Source organism: Staurois parvus, unplaced genomic scaffold, assembly GCF_062004578.1.
Source record: "Staurois parvus isolate SC_StPar_1 unplaced genomic scaffold, SC_StPar_1.0 ptg000025l, whole genome shotgun sequence".
NCBI lineage: Eukaryota > Metazoa > Chordata > Amphibia > Anura > Ranidae > Staurois > Staurois parvus.
In genome coordinates this window covers 522,230-544,663 of record NW_028317821.1, presented here as the reverse complement: position 1 = coordinate 544,663, position 22,434 = coordinate 522,230, and the positions used below count along the sequence as shown (strand labels likewise).

General features: G+C 39.2%; 1 protein-coding gene across 1 annotated transcript in view; it reads left to right on the top strand.

Annotated features, from left to right (window-relative positions):
* Nucleotides 1-681: 681 nt before the first annotated feature.
* Nucleotides 682-22,434, top strand: part of LOC149471170 (netrin receptor UNC5A-like) — a 507,267-nt gene continuing 485,514 nt past the window's right edge. Inside the window, exon 1 of the mRNA XM_089693614.1 lies at nucleotides 682-1,147. Within this exon, the coding sequence (XP_089549740.1) occupies nucleotides 1,048-1,147 (100 nt within the window). The 5' untranslated portion in view covers nucleotides 682-1,047. The remainder of the gene's footprint in view (nucleotides 1,148-22,434) is intronic.

The following is a 22,434-nucleotide window of genomic DNA, read 5'->3' as shown; positions in this document are numbered from 1 at the left end:
ACTATCGCTGATAAATTTGCTCTAGGCTTTAATGATCTCTGGTAATGAAATAGTTAAATAACAGACGTAGCTTTTATCTTCTCATTGAGATTTGTGGTGTACTACAAACCTCAGCATGCTTTGTATGCCAGGGTGGTTTGTGGGTAATCTTATTTTCAATAGCAGTGTATGACAACATGTTCTCAAGACATTCAGCAAGGTCTCTAGCTGCTTCTCATTTCACGGGGACAAAGTGCACCTCCCTTGGGATACCTTCATTAAAGGCTGACACATACTGTATTGCAGAGAAGGATTTCATTTTGGCTATATATTGCTTTCCTGTTCTCCGGCAATGGGTCCCAGTTCACTTTTCAGGAGTCAATAGAGACTGTTGTACGTATCAGAATTATGATCATTTTTAAACATTTGCATAAACACTGTATGATTCTTGCTGTGAAGGAATTCTTGCTGCTCTCCCTTGCATAAATCTCAATCTATTCCTGCATTAAATGCATATTACTCCCTCCTCCCCCCCATCCCTGACAGACAGCAGCTGGGGTTAGGATGCCTGCGGCTGCAGCAATCCTGTTTCCTCCCATCAGCATCACAGAAGCTGCCACTTTAACCAGCTGTTGCGTTTCCTCCGATCCATCCAACCAGCTGCGATCCAGACCGTGTTTTTCCAGCGCGTGTCTGCATGTCCCTTTCTGCCTCGCTCGCTCACTGGCTCATTCTCCTTTCACTGCTCTGCATTGCTGTGGAGACCACATAAGCCAGTACTGGAGAGTGGAGAACAGAGGGAGCAAGAAAACTGTGCTCGTTGTCTCCTGGCAAGTGGATGTTGGCTATGTGTTGACGTATCTGGAAACCGGTCCAGGGCGCACTCTGGGGAAAGTCAGGTCCTGCTGAGGGGTCTCGCTGACCTGCTACAGTTAAAGGGTGCACATATGGATCGTTCAGCAAGAGAAGGGTATTGCCATGTACTGCGGAATGGAGGGATACTCTAAAATCAATCACGTTGAGACTTCACTCTCTCATAGCCAGTGACACCTCAACTTGTGCCCTGCAATGGGCTCATGGCCGGGGGACTTCAGTTTGGACAGCAGAATGGGAGCAGCATGTTTCCTACTGGTCAGTGGCTTTCTCAGTTTGCAGCTTCCTCCTTCTGGTGAGTTTGACATCTCCAACTTATCTACCACCTACAAGGGGAACTTGGTTGCTTTGCTAGTCACTCACGGCCCATATCTCTATACTGAATGTCAGCTACCCCTCCTCTTGTGTGATGCTTTAGCTTCTCACCTTTGCTCTCTCCCATAGGCATAGAAAGACAGTTCCATGCAGGGCTTACACTCCTCATGTACTGCGGTATGTCCTACACACATTACATGCATCACGAGATATGGAAATGTATTCAGCCAGACCTTTTTTTATCTATTCAAATGACTCCTTGATAATAAAAGCTGGCATGAAAGTTACTGAAGGCAATTAGCTAGGGCCATGCCAGGGCTCTCCCACTACACGCCAAGAGCTTGTAGGAGTCTGTATACATGGGCGTTCTTCAATGTGCCCGCTAACACTTTGCATTAAGTTCTGTTTGACCTTTGCACAACAAATAATGTTCACTGAACCCTTGAGAGTGTGTGATTCTAATATAGACAAGAACTTGACTTTAGTGTCACTCAAAACGACCTCATTTAGCTCCGACACCAGAAACCTGGCTAGAGCAGCCAAATATTCTTTGTGTTACTATGCAGCGTCTGAATGTATATGAGTATGGATACTGAATATTGAGGATTAGGCTCCAAGTTATTACGGATGAACAGCTTGCACGTATCCTATTGCGGTTCCGTCAGCAGAAGTACAATTTCCTACGGATATGCAAATAGCCGACTAAGTAAAAATTCCCATTTCTGCATATACTTTCACAGCAATGCAAACTTCAGCAATCATCTACAAACCATTTTTTTTTTCTTAGAGATCACATACAGTGCATGCTTGATTGGCCTATATACTCTACGGAAGGCAATGCCAAGATCTCCCTATGTGTGATTTCCAGTGTCAGTATTACGTGCGGGCAGAGACAGGCTTTTCTAGATGAGGTCAGGAAGCCAAGGATTCGCTGCTTTATTATTTACTGGATCCTGCCTTTGCAGAAAACACCGATAATAACTCATTGCAAACAGGGCCTAGAACTGCACTATCGGCTGATTTAGTGCAACTCGCAGTGAATGTTTTACAATATAGCTTTCTGCAGAGCATTATTTTCTGTGGGGCTAATGGGGGATCTTAATCACATGTTGTTATGCCCAGGTGAACAAACTCGTTGCTTTTCATTAGCAAGAACTACCTTGTACATAAAGATAGATAGATAAACAGATAGATAGATATAGATAGATAAACAGGTAGATAGATAGATAGATAGATAGATAGATAGATAGATAGATAGATAGATAGATAGATAGATAGATAGATAGATAATTTGTGTCTATATTTATTGATACAGTTTGATTTTATTAGAAACTAATATACCTTCAGGGGCATTAATGATTCTGTCTATAGCTCTGCAGTGCTCACATGTTTACCATGGAGCACATTGTACTTCTGTTTGAAAGCCAAATATCTTAACATGAACTGTGGCAATGTATGCATTCTTATTTTCTGGACAGCTATACATCTAGACGCATTGATTTTGCAAGGTTTATGGTCTGGGTATCTATTCCTGCCTAAAAAAAAAACAAAACACAGATTGAATGAGAGTGTGTGTGCATGTGTTTTGAAGACAATTCAGCTTGCCATTCATTAGCTGGGAGTTTAGGTGCCTGAGCAGAAAAGCACAGATGTGTATCTGCCTGAACGACTAAGTGCCTATGTCTGTATTTCAGTGTCATTAATGAGGTTTTGTTGCAGATACATATCTTCTTGTCCTTTTTTTTTTTTGCCTATGTGAAAATACATTAGTACCTAGAGTGTGAATGTCATGCTGTTCTGCCTCGTTCCCCGTATGATTGCGTTAGGGCATGTGAGGATCCTGAATGAATGGGTTTAGGTCGTGCAAGCCTGTACGCATAGGCTGAAGTTCTTTGTAGTATGTGAACAAAAACACAGGGAAAACGTGTGACTAGGCTGAAAGGACATGATATGTCTAGGTCTCTGCTTGTGTGCTTGTGTTCAGAGAAGCAGAATTGTCTATTGTAGATCTAAAGAAAGATCCTGATGTGTATAAATATAAATGTAATATTATGCAGTGAAAATGGAAGTGCATATCATTATGTTCACAATATATCCAGAACACAAGCTTGATATAGGCTCATAAATACCATTCATACTAATTACATTTTAATATAAGCACCTATAGAATAAGATAGATAGATAGATAGATAGATACGATAGATACGATATCTAAAGACCTTTCATGCTTGCTGGGCTATCCAGATAGTAAAAGGTGACACCTGTTCTCTATGGAGAATGAGAGATATCCAACATCTTGCACTGCTATTCTAAACCAGATGTGCCAGATGTTGTGTTGGCATATCAGAGTGAACCTTCGCTGGTCAGACATGCTGGGCACTACTCCAGCCCTTCACAGTTTTCCTACGAGAGTCACTGGAAAGGTACTGGGATAAATTGATATTTCCAGTTGAATCTGTTAGGTGGGACATAACTAAAGCATCCCAACGATTATGTTGTAATATGCAGCATTACATAATTATCAAACTATGGTTGAAGTTATATTACAGAATCTTATATTAGCAACAAGGTGTAGGTCACCTTCTGCCAAAGATGGTCTAGCATTGAATCTCTGCTGTTATCTAAGCTGATCGAGACTGTGATGGCAGACAGTAATGTAAGGACAGCCTAATGACCTCAAAGAGGTATATGGGAGGCTGGATGAAATTAAAGGGGAACACTTGTCCGTTGATATCACATGACTGATGCTTTAGCGTGCTTTACTATCTAATGCAGTCCATCACATCACTTGTGTGTGTATGGCAAAAATGAAGGGTTTGGGGCCAGCACCATGCATGCCTTTGCAATCACTGGTGACAGCCATCATTTCATATGCATTTGAAATAGATTTTATTTATATTTTTTATCAATAGCCCATAAAGTAACAGTACTATGCAATCTCCAATACAGCTTGTATATTTTCCAGGGGGTTCAACAATTGATTGGAAGTGCATGTTACAAAAACGACCACAGCTGGATTCCATTGGCTTAGCTGAGCCGTTCCTGCAGATTCCCCATTTTTGCCCACTGTCTGTATTGACATAAACTGGAATAAGATTTACAATCTGTGTGTTATTCATAACATGCATATCGGACAAAACACTTTTTTCAATTATATCAGTGAGAAGAACTTTAGCTAACATATGGCAAACATCTATGGTGGTTGGTCAGCATAACAGCTGTGCAAACCAAAACTAGTAAAAGACCTTGTGTCAAGATACCTTACCCAAGGGCTTACTTTATTAAACATCTGCTACCCACACATCCATTTCTTGTATCCATTAGAAATCATACATTGTTTTCACTTCAACCATTGTAATCTCCGAATAAAGCACTTGTTCACTCCTTAGTCATTCACTACATTTCACTTGATATAATTAGTGCCTCTGTAATGTAAAAAGCAATTACCTGGTTCTAAGAAACTTGTCAGTAGATAATACAACAATTTTTCTGCATCCCTTAATGTTTATTAAAAGAAGGTTGTATTCTAATGATAGAGAAATTATGCAAATATGGACTCAAACCTGGAAATGTGTTTTACAGGAATCCACTAATAAAAATTCCTAAAACCTTGGTCTTTGTTGGAGATTTAGTTTATACAGACAAGGAAAAGCTCCAATAAACAAGGTCACAACAACATAAATGCCGCAAGCAGCATGGGAAAACGGTGGGTTATGTCCTTTCACTGGAAGCTTTGATAAAGGGATTCACTGCTATTCTTAAGTTGGTTGTATAGTAATACGATTGTATTTAGGTAAATTATCTTGCTATTGTAAATTGATTCTTTACCAACACTCACTTTATAGTGTGGATATATATATATATATATATATATATATATATATACCAGCCATATTAAATCAATAAATATGCAAGCCATGCATCTGCAACACTGGATAGCGAATGCTCTTTACTTCTTAGTCAAGGTACAAGAGCCTTGTCAAGAGACCTTAACAGAAAATAATATGCACTCCCTGTAGCAAGAACTTGCATACTTGCGGATACACTAGGAGGAGAACCTACTGTACAACTTTGTAAATGAAATATAATCATGAAAATACAACAGCAGTCAAGTAAAAATGTAGAAATCATAAAAACATTGCTTGTAAAACTTAGTCTGTAAATTCACAAAGTTTAAACTAATAACTCAAAATGGTAATTTAATGAAAATACACACCAGACTCCTTTAAACAGCAACCCAACAGGGCAAAGTAATAAGTGAGCTCAACGTGAAATAAACATGCAGATTTAAATGGGTAGCAATAACTGAAAATGCAAAGCAAAATACTTTCCTCATATGAATGTTTTTAATTTGTTATTCCATATATATTTTTATATATATTATACAGTAAATACTGGATAGATGAATTCACTTGGATTGCAGGTCAATCCTTAAAGTGTTACTAAACCCACAACAGTAAAATCAGTGTGTATATGCAGTAAAGCATGCTTTTTATACTCACTGTGGAACCTAAGGGGTTTATCATCTGCATTGTGTAAAAACGCTGTTTGATCTTGACTTCTCTGATCCTTCTTTTCTTCCAATGTCCCTCTCTTATCTCCTGATTAGACATATTGTGTGGAGGCACTCTGCACATGCTCAGTTTGGTGTGTATTTCTAGAGAGTTTTTTTTTCCTTGGGAGAGTGCATGTGATCAGCACAGGGCCAATCAGCACTGTCCAGACAGAGGTCAGGGGTTCTGCATCCTCCTAGAGCAAAATGAAAACTCCTCTTACGAGCTTTAACCAGTGCTCGACTGGACACTAATAGAAGTCACAAGACTGCTCTAAATTCTGATGAGAAAAGGTATTTAGCAGTTTATATTTACTAAAATAATTGCACTTCCATGTTGTGTGTATTGTGGGAGACCAGATATAGTGAATGCAGGGTAATGGGTTTAGTAACACTTTAATCTGCAATGTATTTTGCAAGTTTGATTATGCTGTATGGATCACCAGCATTAAGAGTGACTTGGTAAATGCATTCATTGGAGACCTTACCATTCCCTGCCATATACTTATGTATCCTGCACCCCATTTTTTTATGTCAGGTCCCCATCTCACCAGAATTTAAAAAAAAAGGCATTGCTATTGTAATGTGAAATGGCCTTTTGGTCCATTCTGCAAGCAAGAAGTGAACTGCTAAGGGATCCAAAAAACTGTTATACTGAGCTGAGATTTAGGTGCTAATAATCAAAGATATACTCTCAGAGATATACTCTCAGTGCATGTATAAATAATACTGTATGCACATTAGATATTACCTTCAGAGTTTTTAGAAATAGACGCAGCAATTAATATTCCCTAAACACTACAAACACTACCAATTTGTACATGCATAACAACTGTGCAGTAATTGTCATGTTCCAACTATTAAAAGTGTGACTACTTTAAATGAAATACTCCTTATTATTTTCCCTGTAACTTTGATGAAATGTCATTGTAAAAGCCACAGATCAAAGAGGAACTGCAGGCAAACAGATAAATACACAGTTCAAATAAATACAGTATATAGAAACTGTTTCCCTGCCAAAGGCTTTGTTTGTAATTCTGTTCAGCCAGTCTTTTGATTCATACATCTCTGTAAGCCTTCTTGCATAGAAATGTGACACTACTATTTCCAGTTTCAACTTTGCCATTGGTAGGTGAGTTACTGAGCTACAATTCAAACATGACTTGTGTATATGTAGGTAACAAAATATACATTTCTTATGATAAATTTCCTTTAGTACATCCTTAAGGTAAAGAACCCCTTATTGGTTCTTAGCAGCAAAACCATCTTGACTTCATACTCATCTAATGTTTCCTTACCCAGTCTGTAGCATAAAAAGTTAATTTGCCAAATATTTTATATATTCATACATAATCATTATCTCGCAAGCCTTTCATCTCTGTAAAATTGTATTTACTTTGCCAGCTGCTGATTGACATTGAGTGCTCTGGTTTGTCCTACTCCTAATATTATCAGTATTCCCAAGTTCTTCTCCATCTCAATTTTCCCCGACTGTATTCCATATTAATAAAAGGTGTATTTGTCATTATTAATGGGAGGTGTGTTTGCTAAGTGAACGCAAAATTAGTAGCATCTGCTAGAGTTATTTCTGATGTTCTCAAACTTGAATTCTCTGACTTGTGAAGATTTCCTTGTCTATTAACCAGTTCTAATTCCATATACATACAAACTTTCCTAGCCATTGCAATGGCAACCTTTTTACCAGGTGATTGCAAGGAACATCATCAAATGATTTTACAAAATCCAAATGTATCACATCAAAATAATTTTCAGAATCCTAATATGAATTTACATTCTGATAATAAAAAAGCGGTCATGTTAACTTGACATTACCATTTACTTTCAAACCTACAGGTTCAAGTCTATTAATTACAATATGCTAAAACTTGTTCATTTTAAGAGGTTCTCTTTTGAGTGAGAACTGAAGGCAAATACATTAAAACGCCTTTTAGTTCACTTATGCATTTCTGTAAAATTCATGGAATTATTTTTCCATTTGGCCAGGGCAATTACTCGAAAATTGCCTTAATAGTAAGTTAGTACAAGCCAAGTAGAAATGAGGTCTATAGAGGGAGGGCCTGTTCTTTAAGCAGTGGGGTAACATAGGTGAATTCACATCAGGGAGATCACATTAGTCTAAAAAGCAGACAAGAAACAGGCTAGTAACTCAGAGTGTGCAGAACGGTATGCTCTAGATCAAAGGTCTCCAAACTTTGTAAAGAAATACAACCAATTTATTTTTCCTGGGACTTAAAATGAGGCACAATACACACAACCAATGAATAACTAGTTCCAACATTAATATTTAATACATGAATAAACTTCTCATTGCATACAAAGAGGATAAAATGGTAACAAGCTGATTTGTAATGAATCCATTATAATACATTTCATACATAATTGGATATACTATTGACTGTATACAATCCAGATGTCAGTACATAATTATATTAAAAAATTGTATCCAAAAACTCGACGCGTTTCGTGACTTCTTCTGGCGTACATGCATGTATAATACAAATCAGCTAAAAATACACATGACAGTATTTCCAAATGGTGATTGCCAGGGGAGTCTCACCTAGGAGCTGTGGAAGTGTGACTCCACGAGAATCCAAGGGAATAAGCCAGAAGCAGATTCATAGTGGGTGGGCAATCATGATGGCACCCAACGTAATTGCATGAATCAAGAGCTGTACGTCAAAGTGTTTCTTCTCAGTGTCCTCATGGAGCTTTCAAACTTTGTAAACAAAGGGCTAGTTTACTGTTCTTCAGGCTTTAGGGGGGCAGACTGTGGCCAGTGGGAGTAGAAAATGCCCAGTGTCAGTAATAGTATATAATGCCTCATTAATGTTTTAGAGGGAGGAATAGAGTCCCTTGTTGGTATCAGTGAGAAGGCTAGTGTCTCATTGATGGTATAAGTGGAAGGAATGGTGCCCCATTATTGGTGGAGGAACAGTGTCTTAAGAGCTAGATACATGCAAGGACCCCTGAGCTGCAGTTTGTAGTCAGCCACTTTAAATCAGTGGTGGTTAACTTACTTGATATAAGGGGGCCTCAAGTGTGGCCCTTGACATTACCTAAGGGCAGTTATAATATAGTTCATAATATCCAGTGAACATAATGCTGCAGAAAGCTTTCAAGGACTTCAGACATGCAACAGGAGATGGTCAGAGACTACAGGCATGCTACAGGAGTTAGTCAAAAGCTGAGGACATGCTATCAAAGTTGTTGGAGACTAGGGACATGCTTCAGAAGACAATCATAGACCAAAAACACATTACACAGACTGCAAGATACAAAAAGGTAAACAACCAGTCCAGTGCACTACAAGCCCCAGCTTTCACAGGTATCTGTCAGGAATGACAATAAAGTTCAAGTCCAGTGAAGATCAATGGTCATGCAACAAAGGATCCTGCAGTTTTCGATATAGATCCGGGGAGATCAGGAGAGCTAAAAAGATATAAGAACAACAGCATGGGATCCCCGTTGGCATAATAAATCCATTTATTACAAACAAAAAATAGCACACTTATATCTAAAACTCTTGACATCAGCACAGGGATTACATGTAGACACAGTCCAGAGTCCACATGTAATCAGTGTGCTAATGTCAAGAGTTTTAGATGTAAGTGTACTATTTTTTTGTTTCTAATAAATGGATATATTATGCTAATGAGGAGCCCGTGCTGTTGTTCTTATATCTTTTGAACAAGAAGCAAAAGATCACTGTTGTTAAAGCCCCTTTACAAAACAATGCTTCCACACTTATGCTCCCTACAGAACCCATATTTGTGTCACATTTAATAGATCCATCATAAAAGTGGTAAAAAACTTACAAAGAAAGGGAATAGGCAGCTGAGAAAAATAAGTGCGAAAAAAAAATAAAGAACTGTTTAACTATAATAATTTTCCTTCATTGGTTACTATGCACCAAACCACTGAATACTGTCTGCAGAGGCCCCCGAGAGACACGCAATCAGTGTCAAAGGGCCACATGGAGCCTGCAGGTTGGATACCAGGAGTCTAAATGGCGGTGTTATCCTCATTAGACATACAATATAGTACGTTACAGGTGGGTGAACCACAGCATATGCATCATTTTACAAATCTTTTAGCTTAAAGTCAACAATACTTGTTTGCAGAAATACATACAATATCATGCTGCTCTCCCAACATAAGAAAATAAATCCATATACATGCTTTACATTTTATGATACAATATTCCCAGGGGAAATTAAAATAGGTAACAGGCTTTTCACTATAAAGAATATTGTGTCAGAAATATCTGCTGAGTTTACTGTCACATATGTATAGTTTTTTGTCTGTTTATTAAAAAACATTAGATGTTGAAATGTACACTAGTGGCAGAACTCCCAGCTCCCAAATTTTGTACATAAGACTACTGGGAAAATGATATAAGTGGTGGTGGAAGAATTAGATCTTCTTTAGCTTGTGTTCATGGATCCAAGCATGATGTTGTCTTTGTGGAGGATAATATCAAATCATTTGATCTTTTATATTGAAGAAGAACAGGAAAGATACAAAGGTGTACAATTTTACAATCTCCTAGAATAACATGAGATCTTTTAATTAATTAGGTTGGACATGATAATCCTGCAAAATGAATTGTTGTAAAATTCATAGATGGGAACAGTCCAAATATAATGTTTAGATACTGGCTACTTTTTTTGCTTCTCCTGTTTTCATGGCTGTGATTTCCTCTTTACTATGCCAATAAATTACCCCAGCCTTTCTCAACCTTTTCAATGCAGAGGAACCCTTGACATAACTTTCTGGTCTAAGGGAACCCCTGCTAAAAATGACTTTATCTACAATTCATGATACATCAGTGTGATAGTCAGAGGTAAGAATGTTCCTTACACTTGTGGTCATTGGGAAGAATTACCCCCTTACAGATTGCTAAAAAGATCAATGGTGTCAGTGGGAACTTACCTGAGAAGCAGAAATTGCTCATTGCTCAAGGAACCCCTGGCAACCTCTGAAGGAACCTTAGGGTTCCACGGAACCCTGGTTGAGAAACACTGAATTACCCCTTCACTTTATGTGTAGGCTTCTAAAGTAAGTGTTCCCAGAAAAAATTACTTTTGTAATACCTTATGTCCATCCTTTCTCTCACTATTCTCTAGTTACGTAACATATATCTCTTGGTCATGGCAGATAGTTTGCTTGCAGGTTTGAGAAATTAACTATTTTACCTAAATTGAATCTGTCATTAGAAAAATATGAGGTCTGCAATTACTTTTATCCTTCTAAAATTGCTATATGCCTGGCTCTGTCTGACTTTAGTATTTTTGAATCACAAACCTGTAAAATGCATTCTGTAAATGAATGTCAGAAAAGTCCCTGAACTCCTTTTTGCGTTACTTATTCCAGGTCAGTGATTTAGACAAAATTGTTGTAAAATTATCAGCATGATTGCTAGTCTTCTAGAAAGGAGAGTTCAGCAATGGCAGCCTCCATTATTCCCTCATTAAAGATTTCCTTTTAAGGGGTAATATTGCTACCCATTTTTATATGACCTAAATGACCCAATACACTGGTTAGAATTGATCGAACACTCTAAGCATAAGAAAATAATAATCTGAAAGCAGAACACCAAGATATATATATAAATATATATATACAGAATGGGGAGGACTAACTGCACATCCCCCCACTGATTATTCTTTTCCAAAAGAAACAATCCCCAATGAAACAATCCCCAATGAAGATGCTTAATTCATTTCCATTGGATTGGTTCATTGAAGCTGAAGCGATGGCAGTGGCACTGGTACATGCCATTGATGGTACAACTGAAGGGAATTGAGTAGTGATTACAGAGCTGCTGCAAAGGAGAGACACAGTAAAATGAAGCACAAGCATAATATATTGTACGTGGCTGGGACAAGGGGTGGGCAGGAGGGGCTGCTGCCCCGGTATCATGTGATGTGAGGGGACACTGTGGGGAGATTGGGGGGGAGGTTTATGTCGGGAGAGGGCATGGGGGAGGCAGCAAGGGGTAAGAATTGTTCTAGAAGGGGAAATTTGTGGGCATGCTAGGAGTGGTGATTTGGGGGTATTTGTGTTGGAAGGGGGGATATGGGAAGAGTATTTGTGCTGGGGAGATTCAGGGAGTTTATGCTAGCAGAGGTAATATGGTAGTGGGGGAAGATTTGTGCTAGGAGGGGATTTTTTTAAGGGGGGTTATTTATGCTAGGAGGGAAAACCTGGGAGTGGGGAGGATCTTTGCTAGGACGGGGGATGAGGGGTTGTGTTTGGAGGGGGGTGGGTTGGAGTTGGGGGGGAGAGGTTTTATTCTCAAAGAGGACATTTGAAGGGTAGAAGATTTGTGCTAGGAGAAGTGATTTCTTTGGGAGGGGAGATTTGTGCTGGAGAGATTTGGGGGAGAGAGAGGATTTGAGCTGGGAGGGAGGATGGGCAGGCAAAGATTTGTGCTCAGAGGGGTATTTCAGCAAGGATGCGGATTTGTGCTGGGAAGTGGGGGAATTGTTTAAGGGATAAGCATGCAGATTAGAGCTTGATTTTTTTTTGGGGGGGGGGGCATTTTTGCTGACACACAATGCTCATACATCTTGGGGGGGGTGCAGTTTGGCATGTTCACCCTGGGCTCTAGATGACCTTGTCCCAGCACTGCCCTGTAAGCTCCTAACAGGGACAAATTGTACCCTAAAAGACTCAGGAAGCATTCAAGATTAATACACAAAGAAGCATCTCTAAATTAACCACTTTCTGGCCACCCTAACACAGTTTTGCTGCTACAGGGTGGGCACTCTGCGCAAAATCACGTATATATATACTTGGTCTTTCAGTTCCCAATACGGCTTGCATGCGCAGCATCCTACCCCTGCTGTCATTGGCTCCTGTAGGTGTCAATCACCGGGTTCCGGCCCACAATTCATGGCTGGGACTCAGTGAGAAGCTGACAGGAGAGAGATCTGTGAGTGTAAACAACACAGATCTCTCTCCTGTCAGTGGAATGTGCTGGTTTTTATCTCTCTGCAAAGGAGGGAGATAAAAGCCAGCACATCCCCTAGTAAAACACAACACAGTACACAGTTTAATTACTCCCTAACACACAGTTAACCCTTTGATCGCCCCAGATGATAATGTATATGTAAACCCTCACCTTGTTAAACAACCCATTCAGTTTAAAATAGAAATGAAAGGCAAAACATATGTGCATACATATTAAAAAAAAATATAAATACTTTTATTTCCCTTTTTTATAAGTTATCACATACCTTATTTCCTCAGTTGCATAAGGAGCTGGTGGAAGAGAAACAGCAGCACACTGATCTTCCCAGTAAATAGCTATGCTAGAGGTGCGGTGTCAGCACAAGCCTGATTGGATTAACTCCCAGCACAGCTAGAAAACTGATAATGCCGTGCTCTCACACCTAGTGTGGTCAGTTTTTAATTAGAAGGAAGGAAGACTGGCAGGAACACCAGGGATTTCATGCAAAGGAAGCAAAACAAGAGAACAAAATACTTTTACATACAAGTACATGGTACACCAGTTACATATCAGGAATATGAAGTGTTGGATTTACATATTTTTTAATGCAATCTCATTAAACTTCCCAATCACCATGAACAGAAGGCAAAAGGTATCCTTATTTATGTAAGTCTTCCATTTAGCAAGAACTAAGCAGCATCTGACGTTTATAGGTAGCCATAGACATTGGATGTAGGTTGGGCACGTGCACATGATTAGATTGAGGTAGATTTAATTTTCAGCAGACTAGAATGTAGATATACATTGCTCTGTCCTCAGAGAGTAAGCGTCTATCTACGTACAGCAGGCTCTTCTTGTGCAATACTTATCTGAGATGGAGGAACAGCTGTTGGTTATCAGGAAAAAACAGCCAAGAGACTTTTCCCTCCAAGATCTCTTCCCTGAAGGTGCCTGCTGAGGTGTGAAGGTACCCATAAATGTCCCATATGTCTCTCGATCTCGCCAAAATCAGCAGAATCAATCAATCATGTAATGTCCATGGGTTCCTAAATTCCATCAGTCTCTTTACTTTTTTTAAAGAAATGAATATTCTAAAGTATGGCAGTATCTTTTTAAATTTAGGCTTTTAAGGTATCTAATGCCAAATGGGAAATGTTCTTATTTTACATAATTAGCTGGCTACAGATGTCTACAAATATCTATACATGACAACAGCATATTCATGTAGACACAACATTTTCCATATATTCAGATACCCCATGGCAGCAAGCAAAATGTGAACTTTTCCAATTGATCACAAAAAGCTGCTTCGGGAAATCATACAGGCATAATTGAAAAAGATTATTTTGCTGCCCTTGCTTAGAGCATAGAGCTTAATAGAAAGATGTAAAAATATGGAATTATGCTTTAAGCTTCCAGTGCTCAAGATTTCATGCATGTCTATCAATGCTGTGTTAAAGCTCTGCTGGGCAGGAGAGTGCACATGGGAATTGATGTGCTGATGAACTTTGTAATTTGTGTTCATTCTGGTGCAATACAACACTAAGCCAACCTGCTCCATAACACTCAAATATATTTACCCTTAATAATATTCTAGCACCATACATAAATGGACATCCTTTTATTTTTTTAACCTCACAGGGCATGACTGAAGAAGTTCTAATAAAAAGAAATAAAAATAAATAAAATACAGCATCCCACAATGGTGTTTTGGGCAATGTTTGCCAAACAACGGCAAGCTTTGACCCTGAGCTTTGACCCTGTTGAGTGGGTTGTAAATATATATATATATATATATATATATATATATACAAACACATATACATATATATATATATATATATATTGCATGCGGTATATAGTATTATGTGTTGTTTACGGCAGCAAATGGGAGCTATTAAGGGAAATACCAATGCTGCCACTATACTAGTCAAACTTGGTTTACCACTTTTAGAGCCAAGTGTGGCTAAATCTAGAGGGGTGGGTTTACCAAAGGAGTATATGCTGTAAAACTAGGAGAGTAAATGTTAGTGAAAAGTGTAAAGCTGTGTAGCCAATCATGAACAGCATCTATTCCATTCATAAACACCCCCAGTGACAGCAGACAGATAGTGGGGTTAATTTACTAAAGGTAAATAGACTGTGTGCTTTGCAAGTGCAGTTGCACTCATTTTCCCCAGAGCTTAGTAAATACGGCGGCGTTCGGCCGATTTCCATCATCCAATCTTGTGGAAGCAACAAGGCAGTTTTTTTATTTTCCTTGTTGGTTATTCCTTGTTATTGGTTGTTGACTGATTCGATATTCTTTGCCAAACTCACTAAGCTCTTGGAAAAAAATGAGTGCAACTGCATTGCTTAGTGCACAATCTATTTGCCTTTACTAAATCAACCCCACTGATTCTAATTGCTGGTTTACAATGGTGGAGTTTGACCTTAAAGCTATTCTAATGGAAAAAGATGAGTTCTAGAAAATCTGAATTTTAGATTTTATTACTTCAACCTGTGTTTCCTTTGACTTGCAAAAAAGATTATGGATTAATCACTTAAGGATTGGTGTTTTAATTGCACGCCGTGATAGCACATTGCAGGCACTGAAATTTGTCATCGTAAACTACTTCTAAATGCGTCTCTTAAAGGGCTACCATGGGATCTCTCCTTCTTCTAATTGCTACTGTGTCCACGGGGCTCAGGAACCTGATCAAAGTTCTGTTTCTCTCCTGTGCCATGTCTTGCTTTCTAGCTGGCTCATGAGTGCCTCTGTAAACTAACTGCTTCAGAACACTGGGCAAGCCTGGCCAGCTGTCATTCAGTTCATATCACAGGGCTCCCTTTTGTACAACCACACAAAATGAAGAGCTTTCTAATTTGTTGTTGGTGTGTCAGGAAGACAGGATGTTGCTCAGTCTTCCTCCAGAGTATTTTGACTGCTAAGCCTCAAGTCCCCGTTCTCTATTGACTTCTGTGCTAACCATTTCCATCTCTAACCTGGCAATCTTTATAGCATCTATTTTTAATAGCTTCCAACAATAAAATGGTAGGTCAGGTATTCATACTGTAAGAAAAAATAATGTACTTAAAAATTCTGTTAACAAAAACATAACAATTCTAGGTCAGCATCCAACAAGTGAGAATTGAGAATCAACTCACTAAGCTATAATCATCATGATTTGCCATAATTACTATTATTTTCAGCAGAAAGCAACAGTCACGTTGTTGAAAAGAACAATGAGTATTGCAAACAGCATGTGTACTAACTTGGTGAATTGAGTTTTGATCGGTTAGGGAAAATGGGGTTCCATAAAAATGTTTCAGTTTTAGTTCTGAGTTTTGGGTGCCCAGGAGGTCCTAGAGCATCAATCCAAATTTACCAAATTTTGTATGTGTACTAAGTGTACTTGATTTAAAATGCAGCAAAAAGTATTCATAGGCATTTGGACTGGTGTTCAGGCGTGTTTAGGTTGTTATTTCAGCACTGTTCTTTTTAGAAATTCAGTAAATGCAGGTCTGCTTACTCAACTGAGATGGCTTAAAATGAATTCCTTTACCATATACATAGATTTGGATATTTTAAATAAGCTTGATTGAGTTAAAATCAATAACCAAGAGCAACCAATGAAAACCAGTTTACACTAGTGCAATCATGCACAAGACCTAGGACAACTTTATTGAATTTCACCTGCCCCATTGTAATGCTAGTCGGAGTGGCAGCCTTTAATTATACAGGTTACCAAATACACTTCCTTGGCATTTTCCTACAATGTGAATTCTACTGTCCTTAGATTTGATTTTTTTTTTTTTAGTAGCTTTACAAGTAGCTACAAATGCCTACAAATATCACAATAAAAAGCAACAGTAAATGTTCTTTTTTTTTTAAAAAAAAAACGCTTTACCTTTGATCCTAAAAAAAAAGTCTTGAGGAAAATGACTTAGACTGACTTGAATAGCCTGAGATTTTGTCTACTGCAGGCAGGAAGAATGATTTCCTAAGTTTACTCCCCTCCCAATGATCAGGCAGCAACATTTTAACTTTGTAGCAATTCACAAGGTGAGAGGACCAATCTGTGTCAGACAATAGTACACATAGTCAAGTACAGAGCAGAAATTAGGATTTACTTGCTGGTCTCAGATTAAATAATATATATGACGCTAGGCCCACTTTACATAAGGCTGGCAGTGGATTTAGCATGTTCAGTCCACAAATAATTCTTTAAAGTCATTCTAAAGACTGAAGATTTTTTACCTTCATGCTTTCAATGCTTGATGATAAAAACCTGTGTGCAGCTCTCCCCACCCCCACTCCCCCAAATACTTACCTTAGCCCGATATTGATCCAGTGATGTGCACAAGAGCAGCAGCTCTCCTGGCTTTCTCCCATCTCATTGGCTCAGAGACAGCATCTTGGCTCCCGTTGCTCTCAAGCACAGCCAGTGGTGATGGAGCAGGGGCCGGGGCTGAGCCGTGGTTTGTGTGTCTATGGACACACCGAGACAGCTCAGGAGCAAGCCTGCGTGACTACTCCCATAATGAGCAACTTGCTATGAGGCACTCAGCAGGGGGTAGGAGCCAGGAACTCCGTAGGGAGGACCCAGGATCGGGGCCAGGATCGGAGGACCTAGGATCGGAGCTGCTCTGTGCAAAACCATTATGCAGAGCAGGGAAGCATAACATATTTGTATTTTTTTTTATTAAATATCTTTAGTATCACTTTAATGAAATCTTTTATTTTTTGACACCCCATGTCCCCACCTTTTTCTTAATGAAGTTCAGCAAGCAGGATGAGGAAGAATTGTTGCCTCCTGGGAGCTTGTGGTTCCTGTAGATCATTTTGTTGGTTGTCATGGGTTGTGTAATGTTCTACTGTTGAGAATATGGTCTCAGTGGGAATTGTATGTGATTATTTTATGTCATTTCCCTGCTGATTGAGTGTACTGTAGCTATAAATATGTGACAGTGATTTTCAGATTATGCATTGTGATGAGCCCTAAAATTCTGCCACAGAAATGTTGTTATTGTTTGTTAGTGCAGGTACTTCTCAATGCTTGCCTAGTCAGTCAGTTGTCTACAAAATACCCTGCTTATCTCAGAAAGTCACTGAGTAGGGATGCAATTGACCAGTTCTGTTCCTAACCAATATGCACTATTTCTTGCTTTCCCGAGCTCCCTTCTGAGCCCACCATATTTTGTAACCAATAGGAAGGTGATGTTAGCAGGAAGGGGAGAACTAAACCATGGGGGTTATTTACTGAAATTGAGGAGTGCAAAATCTATTGCCACTCAGCATAGAAACCAATCAACTTTTAGGTTTTATTACCAAAGCTTAATTGAACAAGCTGAGGTTAGACGCTGATTGGCTTTACAGCTGCACCAGAGTGCACCAGTTTTAGTAAATCTCCCCCATTGATCCAGAAGAGACCTTGTTGATTTAATGGACTTGTAGCTTCACATCACTGGGGTATATACGAAGGAGCCAGGAAGTACCTTCCATATTATACAGTATAGAAAGCAGTCTCAAGCTGTAATAGTATTTAAAAATGTTAATAAAGATGTGTTTTGATTTCTAGATCCTGCTCACTCTGTTGCTTGAAGCACCAAGAGCCAATAGCAGCCAGCAGTGCTTCATGGAGATATTAGTGTACTTTTATTAGTAATAATAATATGTTTCTTTTATTTATATAGCATCATCATATTCTAAAGCCCAATTATAGGAAGCCATTTAGTAAATATATTTATCTTTTATTAACATAGCAGGAATCAAAGGGTATAAGGGTCATGCTAATGTAGACTATGTCATCTCACAAATAACAGGGTATGATGCAAAAGCATATAAAATGTGAGGAGGAAAGCATAGCCATATGGGACTCTTTTATTAATCATGCTATGTAACAAATTCATCTACATTCAGGAGTTCAGATTGGATCTGCCAATCAGCTGGTTTATGTCTGGAGGATTAAAATGCATGTACAGTATGTGCTACAACTGTATCCTGCAGAAAAGTTAGACACTTAGGAATATGGAAGTAATTAGTAGGCAGAAGGAAAGAATATGAAGGAATATGACCAGTGAATTAGTCATAGGTGTGAATGGAAATCTGTACACAGTGAATGAGTAAATTACATAACTGATGTTATAGATGAATATGGAATATGATAGAATTTGCAAGAAGCGATATGATTTCATGGTGCATTTGGTAATAACAGAGTCTGAAAAAACAAGGTAGGCCATTCTTGAAGCATGGGAGAAATCTTGCTTACAGTAACTGTTCAAGGAAACAATTGAGTATTGTCCTTCTACTATTTGCATAAACATACAATCTTCAGGATAAGCTTTCGGGGTATGTCCCCTTCTTCAAGGTCCAAGCAGCTGGTAATAAAAACAAACCACCACCCTGTAAATTAGTTGCCTTCCAGTGCCATACTTACCACCCAATTTCCTGTAATGAGTAAGGTGCATATTACCCTTACGTACCTCTTCACTTTATATCTATGCTTTCTGAAGTGCATTCTTAAAGCTGAACTCCAGGAAACTTTAACATTCTCCCCTTTGATCAGGACTGCATCCACTTTGTGAGGGTTGACTGGAAAAGTACATTTACTTAATCCTCTGCTTCTCTGTGCTGTTAAGCCCTGTACACACGATGAGAATATCGGACGATGACTGTCTGATTTTTTTTTTTGCATGCTAATCTTATTCTGAAAATGAAGAGGTTAGTTACTTTATGAAAATTCTTGTAAGACAGAATAAAAATTCGGAAGTGATGTAATGTATTGTATTTGCAGACCAAAACTGTACTGATTAAACAAAAAAATCATACGATCTGGTATTGTATGTGAAACATTTTTATGCTTGTCCCTTCGAATAATTTCAGACAAAAACTGTGTACTAATGATCAGATTTTCGTATGATCACTTCAAAAGCGGTATTTTTCATATGATTTTCTGATGGTGTGTACTAGGCTTAATACTGGTCCCCGTTGTGTCATTTCCCCATGCTCCAGTGGTCTAAGGCCCTAATGTCATCAATATCCAGGGTCCATATCTTGCATTGGATGTGGGGAGTCCAAGCGGGAAACCACCGCCAGAGCATAGAGGAGTGCCATCTGCCAGGAGGCAGAGGATTGGGTAGGTGAAAGTGCTTTTACTTTTTTGTAGACTAAAGGGGCAATTAATCCTTGCAGTGCAGGTGGAGAATTTTCAGATTTCTCAGAGTTGGGCTTTAAGATGATTGTAAAGGTATTTTTTTAAATAACAAATATGTTCATACTTGCCTGCTCTGTGCAAGTATGGAAACAAACCTCCTCTCTCCAGGTCCTCTGCTGGTGCTGCTGGCTCCTCCTATCTGTCCAGAAGCCACTGCCCGTGGGGGCACTTGTGGGTGCTTTCTCCCGAGCCCCTCGACTCGGCCCTGTCCCCCGCTCTCATGTCACTAGGTTTGAGTGACAGCAGTGAGAGTCAATGGCTCCCTGTTCCCCAGCAAAGCCAGTGAGACCCGTAAGCGAGGGGAGAGAAGAGTTGGAGACATGCACAGCGCTGGATCAAATAAGGGCTCAGGTATGTAAAGGTAGGGCATTCTGATTCCTAAACATTTTTTACCTTAATGCAAGGAATGTAATTAAGGTACAAAAAGGTTATGCTTTATAACCACTTTACATATCACTAAAGTAAGTTTTGGAAAAATACCATACAGTACATTTTCATAGTTCAGTTAATAATAGATTATTTTAATCTTTGGAACTTTGCCTCAATACAAGTGCAATTATTACAAAAAGGAATAATCACTAACTTCATACTTTGACAGAGCTACCATTGCATAACCTTCCCCCTGAAAAAAGGCAAAGTCAGCATAGAAAGAATATAAACGTATGGAAAAAACAGAGGTGAACGAGCGCAACTTGATGCTATTAGTTGTAGTTTAGATAGAAAAGATTTTGATAGTGTGGAGCTGATAGCAAAAAAGGTATACCTTGGCACCTCAGTAATAAATAAAGTCTAAGAAATGCAGCGCTAAAATCGAAATAGTAGTAAATGACCATAAAATACAGAAAAAATGTTCATATAAACTGTTCATTCATATTATGAATATATAAAATGTCCTGAAGACGAGAAATACTCCAATATAATCGAGGTTAAAGTGATGTGATATACTCTTGGCTGCTCCGTGAGGTAGTAGTACTATAATGCACTTACCAGAAGTACATACAAACTAAGCGTTGTATATAAATAATCCGTGAAGACATCAGGGTCTGGTCACCGGGGTGGCGTCATCTAGGGCTGCAGCAGACTCCCAGGGATGGTGTCACTCACACTTGGGGGTCATCACAGGCTCACCAAAGGGTCCAACGCCGTCCAGACTCCTGGTACCTCTCCACTGTACAATTAGCTTCCCTAGCTATCAACCAGGTACAGCCTGATACTATACCTAGTCCCTCTTAGTTGGAGGCTTAGCCACACAGGCTTTTGTCTCACTGCACACAGATAATATGTTGCTCCCCAGTCAGTTCAGGCACAGATCTGGTTCCAGGGCTGCTACTATTTCAATTTTAGCGCTGCATTTCTTAGACTTTATTCAGCATAGAAAGGGCTTGTGAAGACTCATGCAAGGCCAGTCAAGTCCCTTTGGCATCAGACTGTGCTTAGGGGATATTGTTCAATTCAGTACAAACCATAAATATTGCAGGCCAGTCTTTTTATAGCACTAACTTGACCAGGTGACCATAACAATAAACATTAAATATCCGTGCTTCTATAAATGAAGTATATCAATTCTATGCTGAGTGAAATTGCATTGTGTCCTTGACGGAGGTTTGATGGACAGCTGTACTCCATTTGCACAAAGTTCAAACATGTACGCCCAGCTCTGTTGCCTCACACCTCATCTTCAAGGCCTGTTCCCTTCTGGATCAGTGATTGTTCTGCCCATTCCTTTTACTGCTCTCTCTCAATTTCTGTGCTTAGATTCTTTCCTATATGTACTATATATATATCATGCTGCCTCAGCGTTATTATTTTTGGCACTCTGCTGCTCCGTTCTGCTTAAATGTTCCAAGTTTCTGCCGTCTTCCTTAGATTTTCCAGTCATTTGGCCGTGTTCCTCTTTGCGTATCTTCAACACATCTGCTTCTTTTAGGTTCCTACAGAATAATCAGCCCTAACTGACCCAGTGTGGTTTTATAACCTTTCTGAATGTTCTCAATGCATGTTTTCTTTCTGTGTATCAAGCTGGGCAGATGTTGCCAGTCTTGTCCTCCTCTGCCAAACCCTGGCATCAGCTCCCAGCAGTAATATTCCACTCATATCTTATATAGCATTCCCTGACAATGCCGCACCTTCGCATATTGCTGCCATAAATAGACAAAAGGTAAAGGCTTTCGGGAGCTGGAATGTGCATGCATTTGCCTTTTCTCAAATGAATAAAGAAGGTCACCAATGCAGACCACTTTCTAAGAATGCTAGTCTGGATGTATTGCTGACCTACAAACTTTTCTGAGTCATTGACATGGAGCAAGTAGACAGATCAGGAAATTCAGGGGAAAGTGAGAAGTCTATACCTGTTCTGGGACAGGTCAGCAATGGGAGCCTCCATATTTCTCTCATAAAGTGTTTCCATTCAAATGGTTCATTTCTTGGTACCATCAGAGCTTGCCCACAACCTTCCTCTCTCCTGCTATATTCCTATTGGTCAATCACTTGCCAACAGGAATATGTGGGAGGTGGCAGGCAAGCTCTTTTACTCCAAGGCAGTG